The sequence below is a fragment of the Canis lupus genome, chromosome 1 (assembly GCF_003254725.2).
Source record: "Canis lupus dingo isolate Sandy chromosome 1, ASM325472v2, whole genome shotgun sequence".
In the NCBI taxonomy this organism is placed as follows: domain Eukaryota; kingdom Metazoa; phylum Chordata; class Mammalia; order Carnivora; family Canidae; genus Canis; species Canis lupus.
In genome coordinates, this window is record NC_064243.1 from 103,671,470 (window position 1) to 103,691,889 (window position 20,420).

Sequence of the window (20,420 nt, forward strand, 5' to 3'; positions counted from 1 at the left end):
AGGGCGTGATCCTGGAGACCCGGGATCAAGTCCCAGGGATCCCTGCATGGAGCCTACTTCTCCCTCTGCCTGTGTCTCTGCCTCTCTCTCTCTCTGTGCCTCTCATGAATAAATAAATAAATAAATAAATAAATAAATAAATAAATAAATAAATAAAATATTTAAAAACAAAAAAACGAGCCAGCGAATTTGAAACACATGCCATTAGATCACACTGTCTGCTGCCTAGACCAGAAGCTCTTGACTAGGGTAAATTTTGTCCTTGGATAGGTAGACCTTTGGTGATGTCTGGAGACAGGTTTGGTTGTGACAACTAGGGAGCAGGGGATTCAACTGCCATCTAGTGGGTTAGAAGCCAAGGATGATGCTTAACATCTCCCAAAGCATAGTCCAATCCCACACAAGAAAGAATCCTCAGTCCCCAAGTATCAGTAGTAACAAGGTTCAGAAACTCTGCCTTAGATTGTACCATCCACTGCACTTCCTTAGTGAGGTTCTCTAGCCTCATCTTTTTTTTTTTAACTTTTTTTTTTTAATTTTTATTTATTTATGATAGTCACAGAGAGAGAGGCAGAGACACAGGCAGAGGGAGAAGCAGGCTCCATGCACCGGGAGCCCGACATAGGATTCGATCCCAGGTCTCCAGGATCGCGCCCTGTGCCAAAGGCAGGCGCCAAACCGCTGCGCCACCCAGGGATCCCTCTCTAGCCTCATCTTGATTACCTCTTTTCTATAGACTAAGATTGGAATGTTCTACCAGATAGTCACATGGCTTCTCTCAACTTCATCCAAATCTCTTGTCACCTCTTCAGAAATAAGCACAACAACCTCCCTCCTCCATCTCCAAACTAAAAAAAGTAAATGTTTCTAAGCATCCTGTCTTAAAAGCATCCATCAGGGACACCTGGGTGGCTCAGTGGTTGAGCATCTGCCTTCAGCTCAGGTCGTGATCCCGGGATCCTGGGATCGAGTCCTGCAACAGACTTCCGCATGGAGCCTGCTTCTTCCTCTGCCTGTGTGTCTGCCTCTCTCTGTATCTCTCATGAATAAATACATAAAATCTTAAAAAAAAAAATCCACCGATCTTTATTCCTTTGCACTGCCTTATTTTTCTTTGGCACATTTATCATTTCTTGGCATTACACTTTATTGTATTTTTAAAAATATATTTATTTATTTGGGAGAGAGTGGAAGAAAGAGAGTAAGTCAGAGAAGAGAGAGAAGCAGACTCCCCACTGAACAGGGAGCTCAATGTGAGGCTCGACCCCAGAACCCTGAGATCATGACCTAAGCCAAAGGCAGATGCTTAACGGACTGAGCCACCCAGGTGCCCCTTGGCATTACAGTTTATATCTATCTCTTCATTGTCTCGCTTACTGGAACATAATATCTATGAAATCAGGGTTTTTTTGTTTTTTTCCCACTGAATTCACCCAATTACTCAACAGGTATTAATTATACCAGTCACTGTTAAAGACATCAGAGATACAGAACACACACACACAAACCTGCATGAGTTTATGGTTAAAGGAGACTGCATCATATTTTAAGGGGGAATTCAACTAAAGGACTGGAATTGGAATGTTCTGAGCTGATTCAAGCAGTTAATTCATTCTTGTGCTCTTCAGTAATTAATGAGCTCCGTGTGCAAGTATCTGAGGAGACAGGAAGGATCAGAGTCATTGCCCTCAGGCAGCTTTTTATTTCCTGGTGGGGCACTCTACTGATAATAGATTCATACTGTTAGAAAATGAGTGCTGGAGAGAACAGAGCAGGATGAAGTGATGGAATATGCCCAGAAAAGTGTGTGAGGTCAGGGCAGGATTCTGTTTGTGCTTATCCGGGATGTCCCTTTCAAGAGAGAATCAAAAGTTGAGAAGGATATATCCTGATCATATACTAGGTCCTAATCTTCCCCAGATAATTGATACCAAGAGACCACTTCAGATGGTTCTATTTGGAAAGTCCCCCCCAATTTATTTCACCCTCCCCCCCAATTAATTTGTAGGGTGACACAAAGGCTGCTGGTTTGGGGTGGACCCTGCCCTGCGTCTAGGCTGGTGACACAAGCTTCTCGCTATTCTGTGTTCCAGCAGCTCCAGCCGTGTCCAGTGGTGTCTGTGGTCGTGAGGATGCTCCAGGCAGTCTCCAGCAAGCGTCGGTTACAGAGCACTGACTCTGGGATTCTGGATTCCGGAGCAAGGCCATGCCTTCTATGATGGAACTACTCACTGTTTGAGAAGCGGTTCCTGGAATGCTGAGCCCTAATCAGCCCTGTGACTCTGAACATGGGGCATCAAGGGTCCACATGGCCAGAAATGCCCATCATGATCTAGGTGCGGATAGACCCCTCCCCCACCCCGAATATCTGGTCCCCGTACTGGATGGGTGAGGCAGCTATGGCTTGCGCCACTGGAGAGGTGTGTTGAGGAATTGAGCTGAGAAGGTCCAGAGGGCACAGGTAAGTTACACAAAGAATTGGCGTCAGATTCCAGTGTTCCTAACGCAGTTACATTGGTGTCTCTTCTTCAGCTTACACTGTGGTGTCACAGGGTTTCCAAAGAGCAGCTGACAGAAGGGAAAGCTACACCCTGGCTCACAGAAAGGGTCACGTGCCCACATGGGCACTCCTCCGAGGTGACCCTGCAGTCATCACTATAGGGAATTATCCCAGTGGCCAGAACTATGAGCAGTACCCATGGCTTCCCACTTTGTGTGGAGGGAGATGTGGCCTGAAGTCAGGTTATATATGGACTTCTGGAAAGTGGAAAATTGCCTGGCTTATTGGTCAGGGAAAGGAAGATGGAAGTCAGAGCAGTCTGTGGACAAGGCAGGTCAGTGACCTATGGAAAAGCAAACAAAATGTGTAGAACTTTGTGTTTCCTGTTAATACCCTCCAGAGAGCATTTGCCACAGATGAGGCCCTCAACAACCAGGTAGAGAGGATGCTGTATCTAGTGGATGTGAGGTAGTCTTCCTCAGACCAGTGCTTGTGTCATGGGCCCTGATATGGGATCTTAGAAAGCAGCACCTCACACCAAGGGATTCATTTTGTGCTGCAGATGGCACATCAGTACATGTGTTGACTGTGAATCCACCTTTCGTATCAAATCTTGTATCATACAGAACCAGCTGCCACAGTGGAATGGCTCAGGTGCCAGTTCAGCATCCTGTGGGGGTGGGGTGCTAGGTGCATCGAACTGACAACAGTCAGGATGAGGTGCTGTGTCCCCCAGTAGCTAGAATACATAAGTCTAGCTCTCAAATAGAATTGGGCGAAAGTATAATTCGCTTTTATCACTATCATTTCTAAGGACCCACTTGAAAAATTTGTGCTTCCTGTCTGTTGGATGAGGACAGGATCTGTTGGATGAGGGGTATTCATTTTCAGAAGGGCAACACTTCTACCAGGAACCACGGTTCCTGCCTGGTTATTTTGGGCTTTCCATGCTGATTAACTGGTGGGCAGAGAAAGGAGTTATTTGACTGGCATGGATAATCAGCCATGACAACCGGGTACTAGGCTTACTGCTACATAGTGAGGTCCAAAACACGCCTGTGTCTGGGACCCAGAGGATGCCTTTGTGCCTTGTGCCTTGTCATGGGGACAAGGAAATTGCATATCTGCAACCTGATGAAAGCAAAGTTACTTAGACAACCCCACGGGATGGTAAAGTAAGATTCATGTGAATCAGAGATTTTTGATACCTGGCATTGAAGGTATCAAAGATGTCATTTTAATTCCTGGCCTTACTTACACAAAGGAGTTCCTTTGATCAATGACTTTCTCTCCTGCCCCTTCCACTCTCTGATAATTAAATAGGAGACACACTTTCCAATGGTCCCTGCCCCCAAAACCCATAAATCCTGGGTTTGTTTACTAGAAGCCATCTAGAAAGCCTAGGTATGCTGTGTGAAAACATTTCATAGATAAGGAGTCTATTTCGGTTTCCTCTGATAGCATGAGGAGGTCTGATTAGCATATTTACAAGCCAGGATAGGAAGAGTGGATATAGGCCAGCTGCTAACTCTCTCTTCCTAGCAGCCCACAATTCAGACCTTTCAGAAAGGAAGGACCATAGCCAAACTATGGAAAAAGTCCAGATGTCCATTGACAGATGAATAGATAAAGAAGATGTGGTATAGATACATGATGCATATTACTCAGCCATCAAAAAAAATTGAATCTTACCACTTGCAACCACATGGATGGAACTAGAGGATATTATGCTAAGTGAAATAAGTCAATCAGAAAAAGACAATTATCATATGATCTCACTCACTTGTGGAATTTAAGAAACAAAACAGGATTATAGGGGGAGGGAGAGAAAAATAAAACAAGATGAAATCAGAGAGGGAGACAAACCATGAGAGACTCTTAATCATAGGAAACAAACTGAGGGTTGCTTGGGGGGGGGGGAGTTGGTTGGGAATGGGGTAACTGGATAATGGGCATTAAGGAGGGCACTTGATGTGATGAGCACTGTTTTTTTTTTTTTGTTAAGATTTTTATTTATTTATTTATGAGAGACACACACAGAGAGAGAGGCAGAGATACAGGCAGAGGGAGAAGCAGGCTCCATGCAGGGAGCCCGATGTGGGACTCGATCCCGGGTCTCCAGGAATCGAAGAGCTGAAGGTGGCGCCAAACCGCTGCACCACCGGGGCTGCCCAGCACTGGGGGTTATATACAACTAAAGAATCACTGAACTCTACCTGTGTAATAACACATTATATGTATTTATATTTTTTATAATTTTATAAAAAATTATTATAAAAATAATTATATAAATAATTATTATATACATAAATTATTATTAATTATATAAAATAATTATTATTATAAAAATTATTATATAAAATAATTTTTATAAAAAATTATATAATTTTTTTAAATTATATAATTTTTTATAATTTTAAAAAATGTTAAAAAAATTTTTTAATTAAATTCAAATTCAATTAAGGAAGGCCCAAATCACTCAGACAAATGACTTAGACAAAAATACAGTGCTGACCCACCACAAGAATCTGGAAGGCATGGCAGAAAAGAGAGAGTTGAGTAATGCTAGTCGTCTTGGGTCCAAAGTGCAGTGGGGGCTGTTGCTTGTTCCACTAACCATACTGATGTAAGTAAGAATTCTGTGTAGACTGTGGCTGGATTCTTAAAGGCCTTAATGAATGAGGAAATGAATATATTTGAGAAGTACAAGGCTTGTGCAGTAGCAGATGTCACATTATATCCCCTTGGGGCACCTGGGACATCAGTCTGGGCTTCCACGTATAGCCTCCTGCAAACACAGATTCCCCTTATTCTGCCATAATCTTTTTTTTTTTTTTTTTTTTTTTTATTCTGCCATAATCTTACCTCAAGTGTAGGGCCTTCCATTGGAATCTTTTCTGGTGCTGTTTACCCCATAAAAAATATTGGTCCAGGGCTGCAGGAAGTCAGTGCCTCTGAGGAAAACCCCCTAGCCAGTGGGGGAAAGTTGGTGCATGAATGCCCCAAACTCCCATCTTCCTGCACAGGGTTATATATATGAGGCATCATGTATACTCTTCAGGAGGGTTCAAAGGCATGAGCATCCCCATCATCACTCACAGCATGGATTTCAATCGCTTATACTTATGTTGGTTCCCCTTCCTTTCTCTGTCTTACTCTCCTTGCTACCTCCTTCTTATTTGGGGTCTCATTTTCCAAATAAACATTTTGAACTCAAGTCCATGCATCAGGCTCTGATTTGGGGAATCCAGATTAAGGCAGTATCATTCTGATAAACAGGATGAGGGAGAGATACAAGAAACAGAAGTGAAAGATCTCCATCTCCCTTCAAAAAAAAAAAATAACCTACAACAAAAATGAATCAGTTATGGATAAAATCACCAGAGTACAAAAGACTCAGAGACAGGAAAATATAAAGAATTGGGTAGGTGCAATTGCTTTTATAACTCTTTCTTCCCAGTTGTTCATACTGCCTCTGAATTTTTACACTACATTTAAAGTAATTCCTCTGGGGAAAGATTCGGTGCATCAGGAGCCCATTGACAGGTATCTGGTGAAGACAAGAACGGTTCATACAGGGGATCCCTGGGTGGCTCAGTGGTTTGGCGCCTGCCTTTGGCCCAGGGCGCGATCCTGGAGTCCCGGGATCGAGTCCCACGTCGGGCTCCCTGCATGGAGCCTGCTTCTCCCTCCTCCTGTGTCTCTGCCTCTTTCTCTCTCGCTATGTGTCTATCATAAATAAATAAATCTTAAAAAAAAAACGGTTCATACAGAAATAACGGAAGTCCCACCAGTGACCCCAAGTCTGTCCCCGAATCCTTCTGCAAGTCAGTTCAAGAAAACCTATCTATGGCAAATCCTGTTCTGATTGAAGATAATTCAGTTCATGAGCCAGATTGCAAATCAGTGGGTAGATAGGATTTCAAAATGCCAGGGCTAAAAGAAAATATTAATAACTAAAAAAAAAAAAAAAAAAAAAAAAAAAAAAAAAAAAAAAAAAGCAAGCCAGGGCTGGAGTGTTACATACCATGGAACTAGGAACCAAACGCGAGGTCTGGTAGTTCCCAGGCTGGCCTGCAGGGATCCTGTGGCCACAAAACAGCAGTGTCCACAGAAGTGGAGGTGGACATGACATGTGTGGCAGGTGGAACAGAATGTGCAGTGGGGAGGGGTGGATATTTCTGGGGCAGGAGGTGTAGACTGTGTGGGGGAAATATTTGCCTTGGTCTTGGTCATATTGGCCTTCACTTACCTCCAGGTACTTCCTGCTGTTCTTCCTGTGGCAGCTTTTATGCCCATCCTCCATTATCTGGATGGAGTCCTCCCCTCTTAGACCAGGACTGGAGAATGTGCAGAGGCTGAGCTGCACCTGGAGAGTCTTCCTCATCCTTCAGGAGGTAGCTACTGTGGGGCACCGACATTTGGTTCACAGCTCTTCATCCCAGATGAGAGGAAGAGGACCCCTCCACACTTGTCCTTAGCTCGGTATTTCCATAAGGAGCAAAAGAGACATGAAGTAGAAGTGAAGAGAGATTGCAAGAAAGAGGAAAGATCAGGAGCACTGCAGGAGAATGGAAAGAAAGAAAAATGAATCCAGAGGCTCTTCTGTGGTGTTCAGCAAGGGCCCTGTGGTTGGGTCAGCAGGAACCATCTTAGAGAACTCTGAATGTGATCTGGATTCTGGGGTCCTCAGGGATTGTCCTAAAGGTTTTTGGGCCTTGGAGACCCTAAGGAAATCCCTGGGATGGGGTCAAGAGTGGATTCGAAAGACCCATCATGGGGACAGGTTCTGTACTCAAGAAAGCATGTTGGTAGTTGGAAACACCTGGGTTGAACAGATTCCACAGGAGCACAGAACACAGCACAGGTCAGCCTGTATATCAGTGGCTGTCAGATTCTTTTACCTGGGTCTCATAAAACAAATGTATTTTCCAACATGACCCAGTACACAAACATATGCATGACCAAACACTTGTACAATTGCACTTTGATGTTTCTGATCTACTCTTTGATGTTTCTAATTTAAAAAAAAAAACTGAATATAACAAACACTAATTTCACAATGCACTAATTTGTCATGGTGTGCAGTTTGAAAAACACTGCTGGAATGGGGAAGGACACTCCAGTAAGTGGTGCTGGAACAATGGAATATCCATAAGCGGAAAAAAGATACTTGACCTCTACCTCACCCTATACACAAAATTAATTCTAGTTGCTTGTAGACTTAAATGTGAAAAGCAGGACACTAAAGCTTATGGAAGAACTTCCTGGAACACCTGGGTGGCTCAGTGGTTGAGTGTCTGCCTTTGGCTCAGGTCGTGAACCTAGGGTCCTGGGATCGAGTCCCACATTGGGCTCCTTGCAGGGAGCCTGCTTCTCCCTCTGGCTGTATCTCTGTCTCTCTCTGTGTGTCTCTCATGAATAAATAAAATCTTAACAAAAACCCAAAACTTCCTGACTTCAGGACTAGGAAAACATCTCTTTAAGCAGAAGGAAAAAATATTAACCACAACGGAAAAGATTGAAACATTATATTAAAATCAAGGATTTGTGTTAATTAAGACTATTTAAGACATTCCCTAGGCAACTAAATCTGAATCTCTATATATCCTTTAAAAATCAGATCAGCAGAACAAATGAAATCACCCATTGCCACATGTTATGGCATAATAAATGGATCTTGACCATATCTTTCTCCATACACAAAAATCCAATATGAATGATTTACGATCCTAAAGTCAGAAGGCTGAACATGTTGTATGTTTTTAGAAGACAACATACAAGAACATTTTGATGATTTGGGAGTAAGCTAGGATTTACCGAAAAGGACATAATCATTTTTTTTTGCAGTGAAGATACATAAATCAGACTATATTAAAATTAAGGACTTCTGCTCTTAAAACGCCACTGAGAAGGAGGAAAGGCGATCCACGGTGTGAGAAAAGACAACAGGCAACAGCATATCATGAACTTGCAAATTAATACGAAAAAAGACAATTCAGCACAAGAATGAGCAAAAGACTTGGACAGAAATAAAGGAGGTAAGAAGGGGCGACACTGGCATCCCGGCAATGCCTCCCTTTCATCCCCCTTTCACACCGAGTTAGACACCGCCCGGGGAACCAAGGCGCCTCTGGGTGCTGGGGATCCACGCCGCGCCGGGCCGAGGCCGGCAGGAGGCTCGCACACCTGCGCATCAGGAGACGCGCACCTGCGGGGCCAGCGAATCTTGGGGGGCCCGGGGCAGCGCAGCGCTGGGCCGAGTCTCGCCGCGAGGGAGGATCTTCATCGGCGCAGCCTTCCTGGAGGGAGGCGGCAGCAGCGCTGGGGCGCGCGGGGAAGGACGGCGGGGGGCCGAGGTGCCCGGTGCCGGGAGCGCAGGACGTCGCTGGGCGGGGACAGTTCTCCGGAGCAGCACGCGGCGCGCCGTGGACCTCCCCGACCGGACTGCAGGGGCGCTGGAGCGAGAGCTCCCAGGGAGCCCCGGAAGAGCGCCTTCCAGCCCGCCACCCCCCCGCTGAGGCGCAAGGACCCCAACAAAGCTTAGGAACTCTGCAAGAAGAGTGGGGCAGGTGCATCCCGAAAGAGACAGAAGACCCCAGACTGTAACAGTGCCTTGGAACAGAACGCCCCACCCGCAGGTAACGGGCACAATGTCTGCGAATTCAGATGCCAAAGCACCAGCGCAAAGCTACAAGGAACATGAAAAATCAAGGAAACGTGCCAACATAAAGAGAAAATGAGACTTCTCCAGGGTCTGAGCTCCGGGGCGCAGAATTCTGTGATCCCCCCTGATAAAGAATTCAATATTGTGGTGGTATATAAAAGTATCAGGTCAACACCTGAAATTGTACACCTTAAATTCACACCATGTTATGTATAAGTTATAGCTCAATAAAAAGAACAAAAATTGCCTGAAACCAACCACTAGGTATTTAAGAGGATTTGAGGAATTAAATGGGAATTGTAGACAACGGGTGCCAAGCTTTTCTGAATTAGGAAGGTGTGTATAATTTGTCCAAAACCATTCAAAACCACTGCCATGGAACACACCAGGGAAAGCCTACAGTAATCTAAAATATCTCTTTTCTGTACCACATACTTTCACAGGTGTCCTAAATATCATAAACCTTTCTTTTGTATATACATGAAAGGTTTGGCTCTGCTCTTGTGATAAAAAGCACACTCTTATAGCCACTGCCCTGATCTTTATCCAAGCTGATCCTCATTGCTCAGCAGTTTTAAGTAGTAGGAAGCGTCTTTGGATCTTGTACTAGGATAACAATTTTACCCAGTGGTACCATATGCAGAAAAGTTACCTTTTCCCAGCTAAAATCAATATTTTCCTGCTAGATGATTAATCAAGTATGAGGTCTTTTTTTTTCTCTCTCTCTCTCTCCCAAATTACTATATACTGCTTTGACACTCTTAATCCAGTGACTTTCTTTTTCTTATCCAATGAAAGAGGGTTTCATGATTGTGTTTCTATAGTTTGAGAACTATCCACATCCAGAACAGATATTCTAGATATTTCCATACCTAAAGATTTTATTTATTCATGAAAGATACTCAGAGAGAGGCAGAGACACAGGCAGAGGGAGAAGCAGGCTCCTTGCAGGGAGCCCGAGGAGGGTCTCGATCCCAAGACTCTGGGATCATGACCTGAGCTGAAGACAGATGCTCAAACACTGAGCCACCCAGGTGTCTACTTCCATACCAAATCTTGACGGATATCTGTTTATTTTTTAAAAAATATTTTTTGTTTATTCACTTGAGAGAGTGCAAGCAGGGAGAGAGGCAGAGGGAGACGGAGAAGCAGATTCCTGGCTGAGCAGGGAGCCCAACACAGGACTTGATCCCAGGACCTAGAGACTTGGGACCTAGAGACCATGACTTGAGCCAAAGGCAGATGCTTAACCATCTGAGCCACCCAGGCGCCTCTGAATGTATGTTTATTGATGAGCTATATTGTTGAAGCATTTTACGCCTTTCTATTGTCAGGTAGAAAAGCTTTTTGTCTATCCTCTTAGGTTCTGTAAGGAACGTCCTGCAAAATAGACTAAAAGATTAACAGGAGAAATAGAGAGTAGATGGGAGCTAACAAAAAGCAGTTACCTTGCTAAATGGTTAAGTTAGAGGCTTATAAGCCTAGCTTAGTAGAGGAAGGGAGTAGGGAGAAAAGGTTTTTATGGGAAGAACAACAGGAGATAAGAATCTTTGTGATAGGGATGCCTGGGTGGCTCAGTGATTAAGTATCTGCCTTTGGCCCGGGGCATGATCCCAAGATCCGGGATGGAGTTCCACATCAGGCTCCTTGTGGGGAGCCTGCTTCTCCCTCGGCCTGTGTCTCTGCCTCTGCCTCTCTCTCTCTTGCTGTGTCTCTCATGAATAAATAAATAAAATTAAAAAAAAAAAAAAAGAAACTTTGTGATAGTGTTTGCCTATGCAGGTTTGAGTAAAGGTCGTTTGATCTTCAGGGAATTCTGGTAATAAATTTATTACTTTCCTTCTTGGGAGCAACTCTTCCCTGAAGAGAGAGTTTATCATAGCCTTATACTGTAGAATATATTCTGCTTTGAGTCAGATAAGGGAAGTGTCAAGAAGGCTTCTTTCTACATGAGCTGAGTCTCACATGTCCTCCTTTTAAAATAATTTTCAACCCTGAGTTCTGAGTTGGTTTCCACACAACCAATTACAACTCTCCACAGCAGTTTAAGCCACTTTCCCTCCACTTGTGTGGTTAGTGAAAGTTGTGGAAGAGTTACGGAATTTAAATCCCATTTTGGTGGCTTGTACACAGTGTTTCAACATGTTGGGGATTTGATGCATGTAGTAATCTGGTCAGTCCTTCACCAGCGGCCTCAGCTGTGCCATGTCCCTTCCCGTGCCCGGGCCCCTCCTGTGAAGGAGTAGTGCTGCTTATATCTTGTCTCACATTGCCTCTCTCGGCCTGCGTGCTCTGCTGTGCCAGCAAACTGAGCTCCTTTGAAGAACAGGATCAAGTCACACTCATCTGTTTTTTCCTGTCCTGATGTGCTAGGCTGGGTGCATGCACATTGCTTGTTAAATGCTTTCACTCTGTGAATTAATGAACATCAGAGCTCCCCTTCTTCTGATTGGGGCCCAGCTCAGCTTGGGGGTCCCCTGCACTTGAGTGTCCTGGCATGGACAGACTGGACAGTCATGGAGCCTAAGAAGACTGGGAGGGAGGAGGGCTGGGAGTGGGGTCCTATGTTATACAGCCCCCACTTCTCTGCATTCTTGATGATCAAGTGGATTCAAGCATTTAAACATCTTAGAAATATATTGAAGGGGTACAGGATAACCCCATCCCCTGAAATGTGCCATATTGGCATATAGATTATTTTAAGCTGAAGGCAGTTGAGACCCTGAGGGCTCAAGAGAAACTTTCCCCCTCCCTTAACTACATAGAAGAATCTAAATTGGTCTTTCCAGAATAAGGGTTATTAGCAAAGATAAACTTTATCTGAATGACCCATCTGGATAGCAATGCACACATCGAGTTACCAAACATCCGCTTTTCAGCAGTTCTTTGTTTTGGGGGGAAGTGGGGAGAGAAGGAGCACACACGAACAGGGGTAGAGGCAGAGAGAGACAGAATCTTAAGCAGACTCCCTGCTCAGGGTGGGGCCCGATGCGGGGCTCCATCTCGTGACCCTGAGATCATGACCTAAGCCAATATGAAGAGTCAGGCACTTAACCAACTGAGCCACCCAGATGCCCCAAAACATCTTCCCTCCTTCTTTTTAAAAGATTTTATTTGTCAGAGAGTGATAGAGACAGCATGAGTGGGGCGGAGGGGCAGAGGGAGAAGGAGAAGCAGATTCCCCACTGAGCAGGGAGCCTGCTGGGATCATGACCTGAGCTGAAGGCATGCACCCAACCCACTGAGCCCCCCAGACTCCCCAACATCTGTTCTTATTGCCCTGTGAGCTATATATATCCCTTCCCTCTGAAGTCCCAGACTCAGGTTGACATGTACACTTTGTTTTGTCTGTCTGTGCAATTTCCAAGTGTGTGTGGATCCCCAGATCTACGCTATTAAATTTGATTTTGTCCTGTTAATGTGTCTCATGTCACGTGGATTCTTAGTCTAGCTAGAAGGACCCTTGAAGGTAACATGGATTCTTGCTCCCCAAGACTATGACCCAGGAATTCCACCTCTGGTTACATATCCTATAGAATCGAAAGCAGGGTCTGGAAAAGATACTTGTACACTTGTATTCATAGTAGCATTATTGACAATAGCTAAAACATGGATGCTCCTCAAGTGCCATTGACCAATGAATGGATAAGCAAGATATGGTGTACACATACAAGGGTATACGTGTTACGCAGCATCAAAAAGGAGGGGAATTCTAAACACATGGTAAAACATGCATGAGCTTTGAGGACATTATACTAAGGGAAATAAGCCAGACACAAAAGGACAATTATTGTATGATTCCACTTCTATGAAGTATCTAAAGATCAAATTTAGGGGCAGCCTGTGGGGCTCAGCCGTTTAGCGCCGCCGTCAGCCCCGGGGCCTGATCCTGGAGACCTGGGATGGATTCCCGCATGGGGCTCCCTGCATGGGGCCTGCTTCTCCCTCTGCCTGTGTCTCTGCCTCTCTCTCTCTCTGTGTCTCTCATGAATAAATAAATAAAATCCTTTTTTTTTTTTTTAAAGATCAAATTTACAGAGACAGAAACTTGAATAAGTTGAATGGTTACTGCCAGGGGCTGGAGGTGGGGAGTATGAATTGTTGCTTAATGGGACAGAGTTTCAGCTTTGTAAGATGAAGAGTTCTGGAGACGAGGGTGGTGATAAAATATGAATGTACTTAACACGACTGAACCGTACACTTAAAACTGGTTAATATGGGAACTTTTATGTTACACGTATTTGACCACAATTGAACAAAAACATCTTAAAACTCTGCTTTGAGCAGAACTGCGGGAGTGGCCCTGCCTGACAGCATTGCTGCAGAAACACCCTGCCCCGCCCATCCCCACCCACCTACAGGAATAAGAGTTGTCTTTGGTGCCTGTGGACTCCCAGCTTTGGTTTTAGAGCTAGATAAGCTCCAGCCCAACTCAGCTTAACTCAGCTTTGCTGACTGATTCAGTGCTCCAAGGGCTGCTCCCACCACCTGGTAAGCTTTGGGTAACCCCTCTTCCGTAGGAGACTGGGTGCACAGTTCAGAAACTCCTAAAGAGACCTGCAACCCAAGTGTGCAGTTGCTTGGCCAGGCTGCGGGTGGACGATGGAAGAACCCGTTTGCTGGGAGCTGTGTGTGCAAGGGGTGGGGGTGGAGGTAGCTGGTAAGTGTCCAGAGGCTCTAAGACTCCCTTTCTTTGACTTATGTTCAAATAGTATTAGAGATTAAACCTTACAGGGGGTTTGTGATTTTAGCCTCACATTTGGTCATTCGTTTGGTACAACCAGCAACGCAATGAGGCTGCCTGTATTCATATCATCAGCAGCATTTTAAAGAAACGGTGGTAAAATACACATAAAATTTATCGCCTTAAACCATTTTTTCAGTGTACATTGTGCAACCAATTTCCAGGACTCTTCATCTTGCGAAATGCAACTCTGTAACCATTAAACAACTCCTAGCCCCACTCCCTCTAGCCCGTGGCAACCACCATTCTACTTTCTGGCACCATGAGTTGAATGGATGACTCTCAGTGCGTCATAGAAGTGGTATTTTGCATCTGTCTTTTTGTGATTGGCTTATTTCAATTACATGATGTTCTCAAGATGCATCCATTTTGTAGCATGCACCAGAATTTCCTGTCTTTTAAAGGCTGGACAATATTTCTATGAGGGCGCTAGTCTGTAGAGTATATGCAACTCTTGAGCTCAGGGTTGTCAGTTCAAGCATGTTAGGCATAGATCTTGAATCAAAAGAAAGTTTAAAAAATTCTTTATGTGTATACACCACATTGTTTATCCCTTCCTCATGGGTTGCTTCTACCTTTTGGTTGATGTGAATGATGCTATGTATAGGGGTGTACCATTAGCTCTTTGAGACCCTACTTTCAATTCTTTTGGCTATATATACCCGGAAGTGGAATTGCTGGATCATGGGGTGGTCCCATTTTTAATTTTTTGAGGAACTACACCTTATCCACAGCAGCTGGACCATCTTATGTTCCTAGTAGTGGTGCATGAAGGCTCATCTACAGCATTAGGAAAAGAAGTAAGTGGCCACTCAGTGGCACCCAGGTAGACATGGTGCCAGGATTCTTCTGGCCTGGTTCATGGCTCTTGAATCCTTGCTCTTGACCAAAACGCTAAACTGGTACTTTGGATAATCAGTGGCAGAAGTCCCAGACAATACTGGGTATTGACTGGTTCAGCAGAGCAGTGGGGAGACCTTCTGTGTCCCCAGAGAGGCAGGCAGAAGCAGGCCTGTCTTTCTGCTTTGGAGAGGTCCTACCTCCCTCCAGGCAACTGGGAGGTCATTCTGGTTTCCTGCTCTGCCCAAGCCCAGCTAGTCTCCCTCCCTGCAAATTCCGCCTCATTCTGCCCCAGCTCAAAATTCCAATTCCATTTTGCTCTGCAGGCGAATGAGGCAAAGCTACAGGTTGCAGGATCCTTGGTGTAGAAATGTGTGGAGTGTGAGCTCTCTGATCACCAAGCCTGGCAAAGCAAGCGTCGCTTCACACCTAACACGGGAGAGAGGGAGTAATGACGATGATGATTTCCCCTGTTTTATGGATGGCAGGCCAAAGAGTGGCAGGTGGCTTGTGTGAAATCAGATGGCTGATGTGAGAACCTGGATGTTCTGGCTTCAGGAGTCAGGGCTCTTGTCCCCTCAGCGAATAGGGACAAGCTTTACCGAGTACCAGGCACTGTCCTCGAAGCTTTTGCTTGCTTCTTTTCAAGTAGCCCTCCTGGTAACTTTGAAATGTATTAAAAGTCTTACTCTCATTTGAGGAAATGGAAGCGCAGAGATGAGTGACTTGCCCAGGATGTCCTGTCACCAGTGCTCTGCAGGATTGGTCTTCTGTCTGATGACCCCCAAGGCCACGGGCGATGGGTGTTCTTGACAGCTTTCTCTTGTTCTCTCTGCAGATCTTGGCGTCCTCCACTCAGCTCCACTGAGGATGCTGTGTCAGCATGTTTGCCAGTTTGGTCAGAAGCTGTTGCGCAGGCGGCCCCTGGGGCCAAAGCAGGGGGCTGAGAGTCACTTGGCCCGGTGCCTGAACACCCTAGATCTGGTGGCCTTAGGTGTGGGCAGCACCCTGGGAGCAGGTGTGTACATCCTGGCTGGCGAAGTGGCCAAGGACAAAGCTGGGCCGGCGATCATCATCTGTTTCTTGGTGGCAGCCCTGTCTTCTGTGCTGTCCGGGCTCTGCTATGCGGAGTTTGGGGCCCGCGTGCCAGGCTCCGGTTCTGCGTATCTCTACAGCTATGTCACAGTGGGACAATTGTGTGCTTTCATCACTGGCTGGAACCTCATACTCTCTTATGTCATTGGTGAGATGGCGGGGACGGTGTGGGGAGCCAGAGACTCAAAGTTTGAGCCGGGGGCTCAGAGAGGAGAGGTGCTGGGGCTTCACCCTCCATCCTGAGTTTTGTCATCCACCTTGTCGGGGGTAGGTGGGTAATAGTGCAGGAAAACCCCCAAACTTCCTCTATTCAGTTCCATCCTGCTTTCCTAGAACAATGAAACTGGGCAAGAATGCGGACTCTAGGACATGGGGAGGCAGAGCTCAGGTGGGAGACAGGTTTGGCAAGGCTCATCCCCTGTTCCCCAGCCTCTCTTTTTTCTTGCCTGCAATAACCTCCATCTCTTTCTTACTATATTAATTAGTTGACCTATTTTATGAATCACCTGTATCTGCTTTCCCCACCTCATGAAAGGAAACTCTTAGACATTAAGTATTTCATCTGGTTTCTTTCCCTCCCAAAAAAGATATTCCATAGTTCATAGTAGGAGTTCAGTTTATGTTCGTCAGGGAATATTTGTCCTACTACTCCCACAGGTGCTGCCAGCGTGGCCAGGGCCTGGAGCTCTGCCTTCGATGATTTGACTGGGAACCAGGTCTCTCGGGTCCTGCAGGGAAGTTTCTCTCTGCAGGCCCCCCACGTGCTGGCCACACACCTGGACTTCTTCGCGTTGGGCCTGGTGCTGCTGCTCACTGGTGAGGCCAGGATCATCTAGGGTAGGAAGAGCGGGGTGTGGAGGGGGAACTATGCATGGAATGGTGAGCAGCACTGGGAGGGAGGGTCTGCAGTGAGAAATAGGAAGGCAAATCTTAGACTACTGGGTCTGTCCCTGGGCACTATTGACCTTTTGGTCTGGATCAGTCTTTGGTGTGAAGGGCTATCCTGTGCATGACTGGCGTGTGTGTTTTAATCATTGTTGGATGTTGAGCAGCTTCCCTGGCCTCTACTCACTAGCTGCCAGTGTGACCTACACCCCCAAACTGTGACAGAATGTCTCCAGACATTACCAAATGTCTCTTGGTGAACAAAGTCACCCCCCAGCTGAGAATCATTTACTTTGATGGGTTTCTTCTTCTGCACTGAGACCATTGTTGTTTTTTTTTTTAATTGAGGTGAAATTCACACAACATGAAATTAACCACTTCATTTTATTATTCCTGGCTTTACGAGATTTAATTGACGGACGACATTGTGCAAGTCCAAGGTGTATAACACGGCGCTTTGGCACGCGTGTATATCACAAACTGATTACCACAATAAGAAATTAGTCATCTTAGAGGGCACAGAGATATGCACCTTCATGTAGTTCCAAACCCCAAAAGGGGGATCCCTGGGTGGCTCAGCGGTTTAGCGCCTGCCTTTGGCCCAGGGCGCAATCCTGGAGTCCTTGGATCGAGTCCCGCGTAGGGCTCCTGGCTTGGAGCCTGCTTCTCCCTCCTCCTGTATCTCTGCCTCTCTCTCTATGTCTATCATAAATAAATAAATATTTTTTTAAAATTTTTATTCATTTATGATAGTCACACACACAGAGAGAGAGAGGCAGAGACACAGGCAGAGGGAGAAGCAGGCTCCATGCACCGGGAGCCCGATGTGGGATTCGATCCCGGGTCTCCAGGATCGCGCCCTGGGCCAAAGGCAGGCGCCAAACCCCTGCGCCACCCAGGGATCCCATAAATAAAAAAAAAAAAAAAAAAAAAAAAAAAAAAAAAACAACTCCAAAAGGACCAGTCACCACTGCTCTGCAGGATTGGTCTTCCTCCTCCAGTAGGGACCCTCATACCTACTAAGCAGGCACTGCCCATCCCCTCTCCCCTCAGCCCCTGGCGACCATCGGTCTTGCTTTCTGTCATATGGGTTTAGTTATTTTGGATATTTCATATTCCATCTTTCCCACAGGACTCCTGGTTCTGGGAGCTAGTGAGTCGGCTCTGGTTACCAAGATATTCACGGGTGTGAACGTTTTGGTTCTTAGCTTCATCATCCTCTCTGGCTTCATTAAGGGTGATCTACACCATTGGCAGCTCACTGAAGAGGACTACAAACTGGCCATGTCTGCCTCCAATGACACTTCTAGGTTAGGAGGGCACTCTTGGTTATGGTAATGTGTGTGGGGTGTACAACTGGGAACACCATGGGGAATAAAGAGGAATATGGTGGGCTGATGGATCCAGATGATGAGCGAGGGTCATGGAGCCCAGGATTTACGGTATTGACTAAGCCGTCAGGAGAGATGGCTGAACACACACACCCTTGTCCTTCCTTGTGCCTTCTCACTGCAGCTTGGGCCCTCTGGGCTCTGGAGGGTTTATGCCTTTTGGCTTTGAAGGGATTCTCCACGGAGCAGCTACATGTTTCTACGCATTCATTGGTTTTGATTGCATTGCCACTACAGGTAACATGGTCATTCTGTCCCATCAGGGCTTTGGGCACAGTTGGGCTGCCCTCGGGCAAAGGGTTGATAGGAGGGTAGGGTAGCCTATTGAAGGTGTAAGAGGGAAGAGGATTTTGCACCTTCACCCCCATGTTTTCCTGACCTGGTACTTCCACCCATCCTGCAGGAGAAGAAGCCCGTGATCCTCAGCGTTCCATCCCCTTGAGCATCATAATCTCGCTCTTCATCTGCTTTTTGGCATATTTTGGTGTCTCAGCGGCACTCACCCTCATGATGCCCTACTACCAGATTCATCCGGGCAGCCCGTTGCCACAGGCATTTCTCTATGTGGGATGGGCCCCTGCCAGATATACTGTGGCTGCTGGAACTCTCTGTGCTCTTTCATCCAGGTCCGTGTCTGCCTTCTCCCTGTCTGGGAGATTGTCAGCTATCCCAGCCCTTGGGATTGAGAGATGAGAGGGAGAGCCACCTGACCCCACGCCGGTTGGGGTCTGCCCTGCTCCTCACAAACTTTCTCGTTTTCTCCTCCAGCCTCCTGGGCACCATGTTCCCCATGCCTCGAGTGATCTACGCAATGGCAGATGATGGGCTCCTTTTCCGGGGACTTGCCCGGATTCATCCCTGCACACACACCCCCATGATGGCCACCATAGTGTCTGGAACTTTTGCAGGTGGGGAAACAAAACCCACTCCTTCGATCTATTTCCCTTACTTGGATATTTCCAGTGGTTCCTCATCCCCCACCCCCACATTGTTTGTGTCTCATTCTAGCGTTCATGGCATTCCTCTTTGAGCTCAGTGATCTTGTGGACCTCATGTCGATTGGGACCTTGCTTGCTTACTCCCTGGTGGTCTTTTCCGTTCTTGTTCTCAGGTGAGACTCCACTGCATCTTACTGGGGGTTCTTGGACTCATTGGGTTTGATGAGGAGCTAATCGTCTTTGCTTCATGCTGCCTCCTAAGTAAACTGTGGCACTCAGGGAGGGAAAAGGTGGATCAGGCTGCCTGATGTTGCGTGAACAGGGGCTGGTATTATCTTAATACCTTTCATTTCAGGTACCAGCCAGACCAGAATTTAAGCAAGAACGAGAAAACGGAGATGGAAATAATTGAGAGAAAGCCTGCACCTCAAGCAAGTTCTTTGAAATCTGTACCTGAAGCAGGAACTGTACAAGCTCTGTGGAGTCTCTGTAACCCAGTCAACACCACCCCAACTCTGAAATCTGGCCACATTGCCTATGGATGTGCCTTACTCCTTGGTGAGCAGTGGGATTTCTGTCTATGGTGGGATGGGTGGGACTGTGTGTCTTTGGCAGCCAAGGAGGAGGCTCAGAGAGATGGTGCCCCTTCTTAATAGGGGTAGTTTGAGGTGGGGTGTGACCCGGGGCCTTGACATATTTGTTAACATCTTCTGGAGTTGGACCTGTTCTCTTCCAACTTGACCCTTGCAGCTCTCCTGCTGACAATCCTGTGCCTGATACTGGCCCAGTGGCCCAGCCATCTGTTCTCTGGAGACCCGGTGTATATCACAGGGTGTGTGCTGCTGCTGCTGCTGATTATTGGGCTCACTTTCATCATCTGGAGACAGCCCCAGAACCCCACTCCTTTTCACTTCAAGGTAGGTGACTTTATGCCCCCAGACGACCCACCCTGAGTGAATGAACTCTGTATGCTTTGAAGTCTTACCACTCTAGGCTGGGTCAGGGAAGAAAATAGTCAGTTGCTAAAACAATGAACTGTTCCTTGATCCACACTCAGCTAGACCAGTGGGTACTTTACCAGTACCCACTCCTTTGGGAACACCCAGTGGGATATGAGCAGGCACTGAAGGTACAGTGTAGGACTGGAGTCTTCCTTCCCACCCACATGGGGATCTCCCTTTCAGACATCTGTGCTGTGTTCAGGGATTAAGTGATTTTGCCCACAGGTCCCTGCTCTGCCTGTGCTCCCACTGGTGAGCATCTTCACGAATGTTTACTTGATGATGCAGATGACCTCTGGGACCTGGGCCCGATTTGGCGTCTGGATGGTGATTGGTAAGTGGCTTTCTGAAGAAAAGAG

At 46.3% G+C, this 20,420-nt stretch overlaps 1 protein-coding gene across 9 annotated transcripts in view; it reads left to right on the forward strand.

Moving 5' to 3' along the window:
- Window positions 1-2,154: 2,154 nt before the first annotated feature.
- Window positions 2,155-20,420, forward strand: part of LOC112645040 (cationic amino acid transporter 3-like) — a 42,612-nt gene continuing 24,346 nt past the window's right edge. For 2 of the 9 annotated variants that reach the window (XM_049108030.1, XM_035712752.2), the window contains exons 1-11: window positions 2,210-2,336; window positions 15,590-15,994; window positions 16,504-16,662; window positions 17,864-18,041; window positions 18,247-18,359; window positions 18,526-18,748; window positions 18,891-19,030; window positions 19,131-19,233; window positions 19,416-19,618; window positions 19,811-19,977; window positions 20,287-20,395. In XM_049108030.1, coding sequence (XP_048963987.1) covers window positions 2,255-2,336; window positions 15,590-15,994; window positions 16,504-16,662; window positions 17,864-18,041; window positions 18,247-18,359; window positions 18,526-18,748; window positions 18,891-19,030; window positions 19,131-19,233; window positions 19,416-19,618; window positions 19,811-19,977; window positions 20,287-20,395 — 1,882 coding nt within the window. In that variant the 5' untranslated portion in view covers window positions 2,210-2,254. Of the gene's footprint in view, window positions 2,462-8,350; window positions 8,542-15,589; window positions 15,995-16,120; window positions 16,235-16,503; window positions 16,663-17,863; window positions 18,042-18,246; window positions 18,360-18,525; window positions 18,749-18,890; window positions 19,031-19,130; window positions 19,234-19,415; window positions 19,619-19,810; window positions 19,978-20,286; window positions 20,396-20,420 lie in introns of those variants that run through there. The other 7 variants (XR_004813308.2, XM_025424037.3, XM_025424032.3 and 4 more) reach the window with 6 other exon arrangements.